The sequence below is a fragment of the Strix aluco genome, chromosome 2 (assembly GCF_031877795.1).
Source record: "Strix aluco isolate bStrAlu1 chromosome 2, bStrAlu1.hap1, whole genome shotgun sequence".
Lineage (NCBI taxonomy): Eukaryota > Metazoa > Chordata > Aves > Strigiformes > Strigidae > Strix > Strix aluco.
Window position 1 is genome coordinate 111,873,471 of NC_133932.1, and position 17,381 is coordinate 111,890,851.

The 17,381-nt window shown below is 35.1% G+C and overlaps 1 protein-coding gene across 11 annotated transcripts in view; it reads right to left on the reverse strand.

Moving 5' to 3' along the window:
* NBEA (neurobeachin) overlaps positions 1 to 17,381 on the reverse strand; it is a 514,689-nt gene that overhangs the window by 99,247 nt on the left and 398,061 nt on the right. For all 11 annotated transcript variants that reach the window (XM_074815844.1, XM_074815841.1, XM_074815846.1 and 8 more), the window contains 2 exons: positions 6,212 to 6,329; positions 5,223 to 5,325 (listed from right to left, as the gene is read on the reverse strand). In XM_074815844.1, coding sequence (XP_074671945.1) covers positions 5,223 to 5,325; positions 6,212 to 6,329 — 221 coding nt within the window. The remainder of the gene's footprint in view (positions 1 to 5,222; positions 5,326 to 6,211; positions 6,330 to 17,381) is intronic.

The window sequence follows — 17,381 nt, forward strand, 5'->3', positions numbered from 1 at the left end:
TTTCTGAAAGAAACAAGGTTTATTCAGTTATCTGCTCACATGTCCATCTGCCTGTCTCTCCACAATAACTTCTGAATTGCATTTCATTCAAATTTGGAAAAGGAGTAGAAGACTCTAAGATACTCAATTTCCACACATTTTCTAAAACTTAAATGACTGGATAAGGGAGAAAGAACCAAACTACTGTGCCAAGGAAGAGAAAAGCAGAAAACTTCAGCTCTTCTATATTGAATTTGACAACATCACAATAACCAAATATTGTGCACCAAGTTCTAAATTACCCATTGTATATACTGCCCCTGGCTGGTAAAATATAGGGGACTAGATTCAGTCTACACTAATGCATTAAAGAAAAAAATCTGCAACAAGCAGAAATAGTCTCACTGCTCACAACACGTTTCTAGGGAAAACAGTCCTTGCTGAAAAAAAGAAAAGGAAAATCTTTGGAAGAAGAAAAATTCATCTCCTCATATACTTTGTGTTACAGAAACTTAAATCTTATAAATGGATCAAAACAGAGAAAATGTTTATACCTGTTAAAAAAAAAAGAGGATCTCTAATGTGTAGCCTATTAATGCATTTAAAGAATGCACCTAGTATTTATATAGCTTGTCAAGAGTAAATAGAGACCCAAAGCTTCAGCTTTCAGCTGCACACTAAGCACACTAAGTGTACTATTTCTAGACTCTCAATGCTGAGTATTTTCTTAAAATAAAGTCATATACAAGGTGTCAAATTACAAATTTGTGGACCATCTATTTCTAAAGATACATGTACATACTCCTACCCACGCACTAAATCCTACTTCTGGAGAAAGAATGATCACAATTAAATTATCACAATTAAATGTCTAAATTGTCAATGTGTAGGTTGTCAATGTCTGCCATACTTAGGCTTACAAATTGGGCATACAAAAATGGCCACTCAAGTGTAGGTACACTTCTCTTTTTAAAAATCTCTGTTAAGTCTTGCCAGCTTGGTTAGCTTTATTTTACAGTAGACTCTAGGATGCCAGTGGTAAATACACTTTACTAGTATACAGGAGACATTACAAAAATTTTTTAAGTTGTTTCTATTATGCTTCTTCTGAACAATTTATCAAAAGAATTATCTGAATGTAATCATACTTTAGATTGAATTTTATAGGATAACAATTACTTTTACAGTGGAACTCTCAAAGACATATTGTTCCCAGTAAACTATGACTAATGCTACACACAAATTAATAAATACAGAAAATAAAAATACTAAAGAGATCATTAAATTTACAAAGCATTTGTCACAGACTTTCTGTTCCTCCCATGACAAAACAACATTTATGTATCAGTACAGCTTAGTAACTGCTTTTAGATTTTACCCACAATCTCCCAGGGAGTCTCAAAAATCTATAAACTGTCAAGTGCTGGACTTTGCATTTGAATGCCTGATTTGAGCAAACTCTACAGAAAATCAAAATATACTAAAAAAGCTCTTTATTTACTCTATAGCTAAGGTGTTTGAAAGATTCATAGTTATTTCAGCAGAGACTGGAAAAAATTATGCACAATAAATTGGTTCCACACCTGCTTGTTTCAGTTAACACAGGAAGACCCACTGTTTTGTGTTTTGCTAAATCCACCCAACTTTGATCAAACCACTTCTTCCCTTCGATATGCCATCACCAGTATGAAGATGTATAAATGAATGTGCTTCCTTTGCTAGTAGAGAACCATGAAATACCTACTCAAAATGGAATCTGCAGAAGACTCTCTGATGTACAAGGGGATGATCCAATTTTTCAAGCTTTGTATGCTTTAAAAATGTTTAGAAAACACGTCATGGCATTTTGTTAAGGGAAGGGATGTTATATATCCCATATGTGGAGCATGATCCACTCCCTTTCACAATTACTTTTAATTTAGTTAGCTACAATACAATCTTTAAGTATCTTGTAAAAAAAGTAGCACCTGCATGATGTTTTCTGTTGTGTTGCTCCTGTTCAGAAAAAAAAAAAAAAAAAAAAAAGACTTGGGAAAGTCACTGGCTTCTGCCAAGAGATTCATCAATATTCACTTTTAATCAAAGTTCTAAAAGAGGTTTTATGCTTTGATGACATCAAATCTTAGTTTTCCTACCTCTCTCCCTTCCCAAAATCCAAGCTCTGCAACCAGCTACACCAAGATCTGAAAATCCATCATCAAGCTACTGATGTGGAATAAGTGCTAGTGCTGAGCTGACGTTGAATATAGTTACCATACCAGCCAAAATATGCTTTCTTCCAGCAAAGCTTCTTTATTTGTATTTCTTAGCTTTAATAACTGGAGCCATTGTTTTACCCAATGCATTAATAGCCCACAGAATTTCAGTGAAAGGTGCTAGCACATGTTTAGTGGTGAAGTATGATACTGTATCGTTTACCAGTTCTTTGATCTCTGTACACTTACAAAATCATCAGGCACCTCACAGTTGGTTTCTACGCTGTGATGTTACCCTCAAGAAAGTGCATCAGTAAATTACACCTGAGGTGTTAGAACCCTAAAAAGTGGTCTGCTAATAGTATTGTAAAGATGCGGATATTACTCTACCTATGCAGAATCATATGGAGCTATAGAAATAAGTTAAATAAAAGGCACAGTACTGTCTGCCCAGTTGTATCATATGGCTAGGTCATAAGCAAACTACAATCAATGCAACATGTTTCAGGAACAGTGAAAATGCATTCATCAAAGACAGATGAATTTGATTACCAAATCAAACTGAAGTCTTCAACATGTGACTAATTTTAAGGATGTAATTACTTCTTTGTAACATTAAGTACAGGTTTGGATGTTTTGTTGAATCAAAGCATTAGACAGGCTGTTGGGAAAGGTAGCAAAGAAGCAAACTGGAGACTTGCTCAGAACAGCAGGTCTGTAACAGTCTTGGGAAGAGATACCAGTTTGCCTACTTCTAATGCTTTGTGCCATTAGAATATGATAAATATTGGTTTTTCCTTCAATTTCCTTCCATCTTTGTTAATTGCAGGATTTCCCTATGAAAACAGAAATGCACTTAAAATCCGTGTACTGCATTAAAAGTAAATTACTCCTTCAGAATGTTTCCATCATGAATGCAATTCTTTACGATAATGTAATTAACTTTAGATGAAATGTTTATCAGAGTAGTATCCGAGAGGAAATATTAGTTACAAAAATAAAACTAAAGAACTTAACCAAAACAACCAGAAAGACTTGTTTTTTTAAAAATATTTTAAAGTACAGCTTAATCTGGAAAATGGGCCATAAAAAAAGTATAACATTTTACTCAGCATAGCAGCTCCTTTTGGTTTCTCAGCATAATTTCTCCTTATGTTAGTTATACAAATAAGCATATTTTTAAAAATTAGCATTCCAGAGCATATTCATAGGAAGGAAAACTATATTCTAACATCAATAAAATATTAATTGCAGAGCAGTTATAAAGCCAGATTTTCCCTCAGTTACTTCACTTGCAATCCTACTGAAGACAGTAAGGGTATGTAGACAGAAAAAAAAGGAAAAAACATGATTACAGGGTCTTTATTGTGCATAAATCATACCATGATTATGCAAAAACAAGAAAGAAAAACGAACTTCGCTACCATATGCCAGATTTATTCTGAAGGCTAGCAAGCCCATTTTCGATTCAACTTGAACTTTAATCAAAAAGGTATGGAAATAACTGCATATAATATTGAAGCTGAAACTTTTCCAAATAATTATGTATCAACAAACTTTTTCAGACAATTATTCACTGAATAATGCACAAAGGATATGAATTTCAAAAGTAAAAAATGTCACTGTAGATATGAAATTCTGATTGAGAAATTTGCATTTTGTTTGTTCTAGAACATGTGGCCATTTTTATTTCAGAAAGCAATACTATTACTTTCCATTTAGAGACAGCAATTCCTTTAATTTGAGCATTTGGAAGAGCAATGCAAATATTAACAAGATGCACCTTCCAAAGAAATGCCCCAACTTCCCCTTGATCTCAGTGAAAACTTGAGAAATTTGGCAGTTTGCCTAAGAACTTCAGCACATTCAGGAGATCAAGCCTTAAGCATCATGAGACTCTTGAGCTCATGACAGGGAATGATGTTCAGCTGGGAATGAAATAGTTCTCCAATCCTACAAATGCTTTGACATTTCAGAGTATTTCCACATTCTGCACTGGGATAAAACAAGGACAATATGAAGTTTTAGTTTGTAGGAAATGACTTAAAGAAAGAGAAAGACATATCCCAGGCATTACACTGATGATTAAGTAATTGGCTTTTGGCCAAGTCAAGCCAAATGGAGATCTGAACTCAAAGCACCATATTTTGTGAATTTCCTGCTGTTTCCTCACTCCTTTATATTTATTTGTTCTTCTTTGATTTTGACCAGAAATTAATCCTGTGCCTAAACATTTTTCACCAAACTTTCTCTTACACTCTCAAAACAATTTTAGGTCTAAACAAAAAAAAAAAAAAAAGGAGGCAGGAAATTTTCCCTCCCCCCATCTCAATGAAGTACACATGAAGATCATTTCACCCATCACTGAAATATGAATGCTTTTATAGTATAGGATCTGACAAGTTCCAGCCTTATTTCTGACCAAAGGCTGATTTGATATTGATGTTGATGAGATAATAAAAACTGTACTTGTCCATAGTATGTGAAAATCTCTAAAACTGAACCTTAGTTGGTCTTTTACAAAATATATATCCTCCTTAATTTTGGAAACAGAAGAATAATGCATTATACTAATGAATGGAAGAAATTTGGAAATTGCAACATAGCTACTATACTGATGAGCAATGAAGTAAAACCCTTACACATTCATATAAAAGGTGAGTGAGAAGATATATATAAAAAATAATTTTCAGTCAAGTTTAGTACCATGTCCTGCATAACAATCACAGCAAGATCAACATTTGTCTATACATTTATAAAACCTGACTGAAAGCAGACTCTGAAGAGATAAGGTATAAGTTTTTTTCTGGTCCTTCACTGGAAGGTACTTATTTCCTGTAATTAAAAAGATATAATTTACAATACTTTTACTTCTATTCATAATAACAGGATGTATAGTAAGTACAGCGTATTGTTTCTCAAACTAACCTTAAGAATGACAAAATCTGTTTTCATGACAGGAATAATGTTTTAGTATTGACATGTTTAAAAATATCATTTGTATAACATAATAAACACAAAATATAGAAACTATTTTAATTAAATTACCTGGCTTGTGGCAAACCATAGCTGGTTCCTACTCCAACACGTGGTAAACTGTACACAACTTTTTTCACTGTTGCTTGGTCAGGAAAATTAAACATAACAGAAGCTAAATGAAGAAGAGAAAATATGGACTAGTAAACCACCTGCAGAAGTATGTTTCTCCACCTGCATATATTTAAAAAATGCTCTTTGTTTTTTATTTGGGAAGAGAAGTCAGTTCCACTTTTATCCTCCTGAGGATCCAAGTTAGAACAGAAACTCCCAGCATACTTCACACCTATGTATCATTAGCTGGTTAACGGTTTGGTAATAAGTCTCCCCTTTTGCAGAAAACCTGAGTAAGGTATGCTTCAGAAGAACCGCAGCTTACTATTAACCCATGTAACCTTTTATCAGGCTGGGAAACTGTTCAGTAGATGGCATGGCATTCGGTCTTCTAACTGGTGCATTACAAAAAAGAGGACCAGAAATTGTTTAATTCCCTCTCCAGTTTAAATCAAAACTTACATTAGAGCTCCCTGGGGCAAAAGACTACTGACACACCTCACCAACCATTCAACTGGGATTCAGAGTAGCGCACAGAGAAAACTGAGTGGATTCATTTATTGATCTGGTCCTTTTTACTTTAACTCAGTTTATAATTAGAAAAGGAAATATCCTTTTAGATATTTCAGTAAAGTATTTACAGAAAATGAAGGAGAGGGGTAAGATCATAGAAAAAGCAAACTTCCTAACAAATATTTGAAGAATTTACCAATTTCAATGATCTGTTTTTATAAATAAATCTCACTGCTGCACAGAAATCAGTGAGATTGATTTATGTGATTGATTTTAATACAAAATGCAATGAATACATACAAGAGTAAGCATTACTGAACACAGACATAAGCACTTCACCAAAGGAAGCACAGAGTTTAAATTCTAAGATTAATAAGTAACACACAAAATAACTACTAGTACATTTTAATGCAACAAAATAAACAAAGACATACTTCTGTTTGCCATAAACACTTCCAAAGCTGTGTTCTGGAGAAGATAACGTCTTGAAAAAACAGCCCGAATCTCACTGAACATCCATTTTCCATGAAGGCCTTCTGTATAGGCAAGGACCTTTAAAGAAAGTCAAGGTGACAGTTATCAGCAGGAGTTTTTCATTAAAATATTGCATAAGAACATAGTAAACTTAACCCATCAATGAAGTACAATTAAGTTATCATATCTCTTTAACACTTAAAAACCGTGAGTTAAAACATGAACTTAAATGTTTTTAAAAAATGCAATGAAGTATAGCTTTTAGAAGAGTATCAGTAAGTACCATAACCTGATATTCCTAAGACCTATTTCTTATGAGTCACATCAACTTATTTTCCTCAAAAACCCACAAACTCTACAAGTAAGCATAGGCTAATGGACACAGTTGCAATTATGCTTAGCTGTATTTTCTTCCAACAGTGTGCATGACACAGTTGTCAGTTATGTATTGCATAACAGATTTACTTCTGAGGCTATGTGCAAAGTACAACCAAAATAATATCATTTGCTATTCACATCCATTTCAGGGTCATAAATTAGATCTCCCTCCGTTCCATTAATAAATACAGAAATTAGCTAGAACAGTATGTCAACACAATAATTTTTCTGAAGTTAAGTACATCTAATATTTCAAACCATGAACAAAATTTAAAAATTTGTATTTTTGCATTTTAAAATTAATGCAAAAATATTTTAAAATAAAATAGTTAAAAATCAGCAGTGCTTTTTCAGTTAGTAAGTTTCTCAATTGAAGTTATTGGTCTAAGATGAGATACTAATACTTAAATGATCTTTTACAGTCTTTCACTGTTCTGGATGTTCAGGAAAACAGACAAAAAGACACAATTTACTGAGGTAACAGCTTTATTAACTAATTTCATCTGTGAGTTATCATTCTAGCAGTATCATGCATTGTAGAACAACCCTTTTCCAATTCTCCTTATCAGCTGGAAGGCTGCCTTCAGCCCTCCACCTCTGCTCAAGTGGGTTTTGCCCATAGCTGAGACCCTGACACTTCATCCTACGAGGAGTTAGTTGTTTGGTATGGGGACCATGCCCTCACTACACCCAGCTGCATTTCTCAGGCTCTGTAGACTGTGCCTTCCCCTACGCTGCAGTCACTAAGAGAGTTGCAGCCTCAGTGAAACAATGAAATGCAATGAACACCTTCACTAAAGGGAAATGCAAAAAGATTTCAGACTGGAGAGACTACTTCTCTGTTCACCATTAGTTACACAGAAGCTGTTGGTATACCAGCTTGCGGTGCTTTAGTCACTCAGTTGAGGTCTTTGCTTTCTGTAATCATGACCTCCCCCAACTTCTGAATAGGGAAATGTTAGAGAGACCATATGTTGCTGCTGTCAACGATCCTTCATGCTTGAGGTAACAGAAATTTTATTCCTTCAGTTTTTTCACTGATGTAGCTTCAAGTTAGTAACATGTCTTCATATATGAAAAAGCTAATTTAAGTTTGTACACTTGGTGTTAAATGAGTTCCATGGATTTTTGTTAATTTGTTCTCCGTAACTTTTTTCTCATAACCATGATGAGTCTATTTCGGAAATGACAGTAACAACAGCAGCAATACAAATGTGCTTCAGCACACTGAAGAGCATTAAATGTTAGTTCTGTCCTTGACAAAAACTGGACAGAGGAACACACTGTCTGTAATGTCTACATGAGAAGTTACAGACAAAATTTAGAGCAACATTGTGGCTGATGGTACTGTTTCATTCACCTCAGCTCTCCACACTAACTAAACACAGCCCTGAATAAGGGAAGGGGTTTGATTTCTTTGAAGATCCCCCAGACACATGGAAGAGACTATACACTCCCTCCATTCAGTCACAGGCCAGCTGTGGAATTACTACTTCATATGCTAAATTCTTGCAATGGTTAAAAAATCTGCACCTTATTTTTAATTTGAACTCTGTTGACTTTAGCTTCTAGCCACTAGATCTCGTGACACCTTTTTTATATGAGATTAGAGTGTTCTGGTATCAGATAACTTTTCCTTGTGTCAGTAATTACAGACTCTGATCCAGTTACTGCTTAGATTTCTCTTTGATGAGCTAAATAAACCAAATTTTCCTTCAGTCTTTCATTGAGATCAGATGCTAGGATACAGGTGGTATCATGCATGTGAAATTCAGATGGTTAAGAACAATGACTGTGAAGATTTCAGCACCCTTCTTCTTTGAATGTATTCTGCTGCTATCTGATACGTAATTTTTGTAAATACATGGGTCCTTAAGACACAGAGAGGAAACAGGGAGGAAAACACTCAAGTTTGAAAAGCTAAAAGATGAGAACAGTCTCCAGAGAGAGGAGTTTGAAATGTATATAGCTGTAACCAGATCTACAGCAGTCAGCAGATTTGCTAAAGAATTAGTTCCTTGACAAAACACCATGCTTCAGGAATTCACATTTTGTTTCAAAAATGTTTCTAGTTGTCCTACTTTTTTCTAAAGAAAAATGTTTAATACTAACTATATCCTCTGTATTAACATTTTAGATGATTCACAGTAATACATTTCCAATGTTTTGATATATACCATAGTTTAGTTATTATAGGTCAACACTAAAAGCACATTGTATACTGACCACACACTGGTTTCCTCTTTCTTCCTCCTCTTCTTACTCAAGTATAAAGCAATTGTAACTTCATAGAGTTACATTTACCCCACTATGAAATGAATGACTTAAGATAGCACTCCATTAAAGCAGTAGAAAGGATAGGAAATCAGAGGAAAGGAAGGAGTCTATAATTCAATTACTGTCCTCAATTACACTCTTCTTAACTGTCTATTAGTCCTACAAATATCAGATTATCATGTTGATATCAAATCATCTCAATTATTTCGGTATTTCTGTTGTATTGTTTTCCTGTCCAAGATATACTACCCATTTTTGTCATCCTCCATAATATTCATCTAACACCATTTTCAACCGATGCATTAAACCCTCCGTCATTAGGTATCTACAGTTCACAGCAGAAGTTACTGACACTGTTGCAGAATTCTTTCTTCTCGTTAAAACAACCAAAACAAAGTAATTTCATTTTTCTGAGTTAGAATCTTTTAAAAGGTTTATACTTTTGTTTCTTCTTCCAGGATGATTTTTAGCATTTCACTTTTTCATATCACATGAATGAAGCCCTGGCTATTTTACGTTTTTTACAGACTGCACGTATTGTATATTTTATTATTCATAAAAGGATGCAAATAACCACTTCGTTCACCAAAAGACACTGGAATTATGTTACCTAGTTATCTGAAGCCAAAATTACCATGTGCTCCATCCAATATTTCATTGTTGTTTATATTTAGAGTCAGTGCTCGTTATTTTGATAGCTTTATGAGTTTTTCTCCTAAAAACAGTTGTGAAGACTTCTTGTTCTAGGCATGTCTTAATGGTTGAAACTTCATGATTAAGCATGGAATTCTAGATATGTTTCAAATAAGCTGTTTTTTGTAAAATAAAAATCAACCAACAATGTCTACATGTGAACTGAGCACACTCTTCATTTTTTCATATCGGCTGCAATTGTTTGGTTTAAAGGTTACTTCTACTTGTAAAACCCTTTCATTTACTCAGAAGTATGAGTATGTTTTAAAGATAGTAATGGGTCCACTGGCCAGATGGTAGATCAAGAATAAAAATTTGCTAGGATACACTGCAGTAAGATGAAGCTGTCACCTTAACAGGTGAATGAGAAGTCTCTAAATCTCAGGGTTCTGTAATATGGAAAAACATCTATTGGAACACTTACTTAGATTAGATTAGTAAAGCAGCTTGGGATGTTCAGATGGAAAGTTCTACAGAAAAGAAGCAGAACCATTACTGAAGTGCTTTCCTACTTGGCTCAGATATGAAGGCTCCATTATTTTAACTTTATTTCTGAGGTAATCAAGATATCTACTTTTTTTTTTTTTTTTCCAATTAAGAGTCAAGACATTTTTAATCATAAACCTACTTCAGTAATTATTCAATTATTGATAATGAATTAATTGTTAATTAACAGCTGGAATTTTGAAGCACTGCATTAACCAGAAGATCAGAAATACTAGTTTCCATTATGCTAGAACCCCTGATAGATTATGTCCACAAGTGAAACACTTTAGTATTGAGGCTTATTTTTGCTGCTTTATTCCATTTCTTAGTATTTCATAGCAACAGACACAGCATGTAAAAGGATACTCTGGTCCTTTTCTTTTGATTATTGCTTTTGGAAATGAAATAATTACAAAATCAGGTGCTATAAGGAAATCAAGGAAAACAACCTGTACAAGTCTTATCTATTCTCAGTCACTAACTTTATGGTAAGAATGGTCACTTCTCCAGCCTGTTGTAAAGAATTGTTGCTTACTGCTTGTATTTTGCTCAGTATTTTTTTAAAATAGCCCTTTGGGGTGATTCACCAATGCCTATGTATGTGAATTTAATCTACTAATTTTCAATGGGAATTCATCATTTGTCTTTTAGAATCAGATTTCTGGTTCGTGGTATTTTAATTCTAACCTGATTCCTCAATGAAAGTATCAGTTGATACTTGTAACATGTAACATCAATTGATACTTGTCTAGCTTTGCTTATATCTAGTGCAAAATGCATATATACATTAACATAAAATATAACTTTGTTGTTGTGTTTTATGGGGTTTTTTATTTTCAAAGCACTTATTCCCTGATTTCCTTCATTATTATTTACCATTTGTACTAATAATGTCAAACAACAAGAGCAGTAAGGGACAGGGTTGCCTTGCACTTATGTATAGTAGAGCTGGTTAATTTTTTGCTGCATTTCCACAGATACATTCCAAAGTTCCTATAGATTTTTTTTTTTGCACAGTCTGAAAATGATCCCCAGAGTCATGCTTTCTGAATAAAATGGCCATTTCCTGAAATTAAATGCATTTTTTTTCCTTTATCAATGACCAGAAGAACTTCCAAGAATAATGTAATTTTGCCACTGAAGATAGCTTTTCATTTTACAAAGACAGTTTTATCCAGTGCTTTAGTGTAGCTACTCTTATCTGTAACCTGGACACCACTATTTTAGGTAGAACATTAAAGAAAAGAGCTCTGGCATGTCCTTAGTTTAGACATCAAAATCCCACTTCTTCAACTTCAATCTTTTGCGTTTCAAAAAAATTATTCACTCTGCATTTTAACAGATTTGTCTTGACTGAGTAAGGTCTAGTGGGATGCTCCTGCATCCTGGTGGCCCAACTCAAAGCAACCCTTCATCTTTTTATTTGATTCAAAGGTTTGGAGACATATGCTTAAAAGCACTGTATTGTATATTCACAATCTGCCCCTCCAATAGTCCACTAACCTTAATAATTTTTTCAGATCTCTCTATTTTCCAGTGTTTTAAATGTTCTGAATTATATGTGTCCAGTGATACAATTTTCACCAAACTCAACAGTGGTAATTATAGCTACAACTAATTTATGTATTAACTATACACTGTACCCTTTTTGTCTTTTTTTTTTTTTTTTTTTTTTTTTTTTTGTAACTAAGCTTGCAAAGCTTCCAATACAAAATAAGCCCTTGTCATCCCCATATACAGTGGTCCTTTTGTCTGAATAGGATTTTTGTTTGTATTTCATTCCTCGTTCACCATCACCAACTTTTGGAAAACAGATTACCTGCAAGAGCCAACTATAAGTCTATCTATCTCATGTGTCCCAAAAGACAGAAAGAAGAAATCTTGGTTCATTTCAGTTACACTGCAGTCCTGACACCTATGTTATCAAAATGAACAAAAGTAAAATAGCCTTGGTGTTCCAGATTTCCAGGTCAGGAGCTCACATACAGTTTCTCATGACAGACTTTTCTGTGAATACAGTTGCCAAGGAGAGAAGAGAAACCCTCTGAAGCTCCCTCGACCATCCTTGTCAAATGAATATTTAATATTCCCTAAGGTTGAGAAACTGTTTTTTACAATGAAATCCTGTTGTGAACTTTGAAAAAAAAAAAAAAAAGATGTATTTTTGTCGGTCTGGCACTACCCTCCTGAAAAATAACCAAACATAGTTGTGATGGGCATGAACTATCCAAAAGGTTCTGCTTGGGTCTTTTGCCTCTCTATTGTCTGGTGGAAACTATCTCCTGCTTTCTGTATAAAGCGAGCTCAGAGGTCCATAATGAAAAAGTTAAAATCTAAATCTGTGGTCACCTCATCATTTTTTGTATATGAATAGGCAGGAAAGAAAACAAAAAAGATGCCAAGGAAGGGAAGAAAAAATAAATTATCATTGTGGGAAAAGCTACTACCCTTTACAGTTATAATTGAAATAGCAAGCAATAGAGCAATAGTACGCTTCAGTCACAGAGCATCAGTTGATTTCACATTAACCATTTCATAACAGCCTGGTAACCATAAAAGTCATGGAACTTATCTGGTTGTGCTGGGTTTGACTGGGATAGAGTTAATTTTCTTCATAGTAGCTAGTATGGGGCTACATTTTGGATTTGTGCTGGAAACAGTGTTGATACTGCAGAGACACATTAGTTATTGCTGAGCAGTGCTCACAGAGTCAAGGCCTTTTCTGCTTCTCACCCCACCCCACCAGTGAGCAGGCTGGGGATGCAGAAGTTAAGGGACACAGCCGGGACAGCTGACCCCAGCTGACCAAAGGGATATTCCATACCATATGATGTCATGCTCAGCATATAAAGCTGGGAGGGATGTTAAAAGTTATGGCATTTGTCATCCCAAGTAACTGTTTTGCATGATGGAGCCCTGCTTTCCTGGAGATGGCTGAACACCTGCCTGGTGATGGGAAGAGGTGAATTAATTCCTCGTTTTGCTTTGTTTACGTGTGCAGCTTTTGCTTTACCTATTAAACTGTCTTTATCTTAATCCACAAGTTTTCTCACTTTTACCCTTCCAATTCTCTCCCCCATCCCATCAGGGGGGAATAAGTGAGCAGCTCTGAGGGGCTGAGCTGTTGGCTGGGGTTAAATCACGGCACTGGTACATTCCCAACATCAGTGTGTTATAGGATGCTTCCAGATTTGCAACCTCAGCACTTAAAAGAAGATGCCTGCCAGTGAAACATGGAGTACTTCACAAAAACATATCACAGTGAATAGATGTTTCATCAGATAGCTGTCTAGAGCCAGCTACAGAAGTGCGGTTATGCACCTGACCCAGGTACACGATAGGTATTCAGAAAATAATTTAGCATCACTGTACACTTTTAGAGGTTAGAAACACATGAAAACAATTACTAAAAATCATTCTCTCCTGTCGGGATTTGGATTTCCCTTTTACAACTGTTTGCTAGCATCTCCATTTGCTTCAAGGAAAATTTGAAATTTTGAATGCAGTTCTTCATCGGTTAAAAAACATGGTTCCTGTGCACATACAGCAAACTTTCTTCTCTAGAACCATCTAACAACACGGAGCTCACTACGAGTACGTGGCAGACTGCATGATTGCTTCATGTATTCTAAATACAGTTTGAAATGACAGACATTAATGGCATGGAACCAGACTCTTAGAGTTTATGAAATACCATATTGAGTAAGCATTATGTAATTTCAAAATGTTTGATGAAGTACTGAATATAACTTTCAGATTTAGCAGGAAAAATATGCATACACTGTAACAAGGGATATATCATGTTAAGATATGTAAGTGCATAAAGAAAACATTTATTAAGAAATTTCAAAATCAGGTAAGTTCAAATAATGAAACACCTTGTATTCTGCTTTTCTGAAATGGAAAATTGAGAACGTAAGTAGACAGAAGGGCCAATTCAAATTCATTTAATATCCTAGTGTTTGACTGAGTTCTTACTATTTTCTTTTTTGGTATACGTTTAAGATACTTCAAGAACATCCTTTTTGCCTAATAGTCACATAAGAGTAAACAATTCTAAAATCTTATCAAAATACCACGTTATCATTTTTTCTTTGCATACTTTGGTCTAGTAAAACATTCTCAATTTCTCTTTACATTAAGATCTGCTTTCCCCTTCTTTATAATATGTTTCTATGTAAAATGTTTCTTTATTTGTAAGCTTTAAAAGCTTTCCTTCAAGTAGCTCTTTGTGATACTATACTCTGCAGGATGAGTTGAGTATTATGTGCCATTATAATTTCTCCATTCACATCAGTTTTAAAAATCTTTTTTAGAACTTTTTTTAAAAATAAATATTGGCACTCCTGCTTCATTTTTCTCCTCCTCTTCAGGGATCTAAAAAATGCAGATATTATTTTTGTGGTTTTGGGCTTTACTTCCTTGCCAAATTTTCTCAGCTTATACTTCTACTTCCAATGTTTTTTTAAGCTTTCAAGAGGCCCCTTTTCTTGAAACAGAACATGAGGTTCTGTTCACCCCAACCTTTTTTAAATTTGATTTCTCTGGTCAGCATACCTCTTCAGTATCCATTAAAACAATGCCCGCTCAGCTGACAGGAACTGACGCTCTTATTCCCACATTCATTTTCAGTCATCTGAAAAATTATTTGAAGCTGGCCCATTTTCAGGCCATTTTCCTCTTTGCATTGGTAAAATGGTTTTGCATATTGTGATTTTGTGTTTGAGGGAAGCAATGGACAGGATATGGGGACTTCTTGAGAAGCAGCCGCAGTAAGGTTATTAGAGTTAAAAAAACCTTGCTCCTAGATACGGAAACACTGTTGCTAAATGTTAACATCTGGATTAAAATAATCTAAAGAGAATATTTTATGTACTCTAAACGCATTATTTCTAGCTCTGCCTTTGTGAAACACCCATGCATAGTTTTAAATATAAGGATAAGTGGTACTGACGTGGGAAAAAAGCGAAAACAGAATTCTGAATAATAATTATTCTTAATCATTCATTTTATGGGCATTACACATCTGTGTGCCTTTGCATGGTTTCCCTTCTATGCAACATGCAAACAGATTGTCAATTTAAGAGAGCCCTAAAATGCCAGCAAGGGACTGAAATTCTTTGGAAGAGTAGTATCAGGAAGAGGCAGGTAGCAGATTTAGACATTACCACTTTAGAAAAGGGAGGCAGAGGCCTTTTTTAGGCTCTACTTCCAAACTACATTCCAACAATTACTGTTTTAAGCAGAAGTTTCAGCTGATTTAAGGATTCTAAAACCGGGAATAAAGCTGATGGTGCCCACTGGGTCAAGAGCACATGTGAAGAAGCAAAAGGTAAATATATTCTAGTGCCACAGAAAGCCATATTAGAGCACAGTCCAACTCAAAACACAGAGGTTGAGGAAACAAATATTGGGGCAAAATCTGAAGTAGAAAAGCTCAATTAGTTCTAGTTAACAACAGGATTGAAGCAGATTGTGCCTGTTACCTCACAAGGTTTAAGATGATTTTGTGTTGACTTTGGCAACAATGGGATATCTGACTAAAATCTAGTGAGAAATCTCAACAGAACTGTTGTTTCCATTCTCACTCTACATCTCATGCTTAGAGATTAATCCAAACAGGCGAATGGTGATCTCAGTATTTACAGTCAAATTGCTCTGAGAAATTCTGCCTCAGCACCACATTCAGTGAAATGCAATCAATTTTTTTCAATTAGAACTGTGTAAATTACATTTTCAGTGGTGTGGACAAGCCAGAACAGACATAAAATTGATATGATCTGAGCAAAAACTAGAAATATTTTTTCAGGATTAAAAATGGAGAGCTTGTTTTTCTGTCAGCTGGTTCATTCTGGATCTCCTTGGCAAAAGTAAAGCTATGGAAAGAAAGGACTTGTAATATTCACAAATCCAGGGAGAAGATAGTGTTGATAAATGCTTGTAACTTGAAACCAAAGCTGGACATTTATTCATTAAATAGTTACTTGACAGAAAAATCCAGTTTTATTAAACTTGAAACAGTGGTGGATTTGACAGAATTTCTGAGTTTTAGCTGAGAAAAGTTGCGGGACTAGATTCAAACACCAGCACGAAAACAAACAAGTTCTCTGTTGCCTAAAGTGAGAAGTTGGGATAGGAACTCACATTCAGTTCCCTTTTATCTCAAAGGTATGTGAACACAAATGACATCCTTCCCCAAGGGTGTTGCCAGCTCCACCTCACCGCTGTGCTCTCCATGAGCAGCTCGCAGCTGGAGGAGTGTTCCTCACTGGTCCAGGACTGGAGGAGTGCTCCTCACTGGTCCAAAATGGACAGTGCATGAGTGAGCTGCGTCAGCTGCCTCAGCTGTGTGCTGCCCCAAGAAATGGCAGTGACAAGCAGCTCCTCACAAGCTCCTGCACATGTACGACCAATTAAACAATTGAAAGGGAAGCTCCCTGACTCCTGCCATGTTTTTGTAGGGATTGCAAAGTAAGCACTGCTTGCTGGTCATAGTTTACCAACATACAAGGCAACCTGCTCCCTTCAAACATAGGAAAGAAGTGAAACAAGACTCCCTGCTTTTCAGGTGAGTGTGCTGACCATCCAGTTATTGGAAAGGACTAGAAGAAGCTCACGTTCTTCTACATTCTAAAATTGTGTCTTTGGGAGATTACTCCATCCTCATGTGCATTAGTTTTCCCTTTGCACTAAGTGACTCAATCAAGTTTTAGGACTCAGCAAAAGCAAAAAATGTAGGAATAGTTTGAAGAATAAAGAACGTATGGTATCCACAAGAATGTTATGCGTTCTTTCCCAAGAATAAAGCCATCACAAAATCCTCGGGGTCTTTTTTTTTTTTTTCTAGAACTTGCATACTGATATATTTATTCAAAAGTGCAATGCCATAAAAAGTATCTAAAGACTCAAATGCACCATGATGCAAATCCTTAACATTATAATAACTGAAGGCACTATAATTGGTCTTAAGAAAAGTGTATATACAGAGTTTTGTTAAACATTACGCATTTCCTACCACGTGACAGGTAGAAAGATAGGTTTATGTCCCTCTTTTTACAGATGTGAACTCGATGTCCTATAGAAGATATGTGCAAGTGTCTTGGATTTTAACAGTTTCACTTTTGATTTACTCAGTGCAGAATGCACATGATCTAAGATCTATAAAAGTAATTAGAAGACAACATTTTTCCTACTACAGAGCTTAATTTTTTTAAGTTTCTGTTCCTAATATCTCATCCTTTATAAGATTGACAATAAACCAGTAATACTTTGTTGTTAACCTCATACACAAAAGCT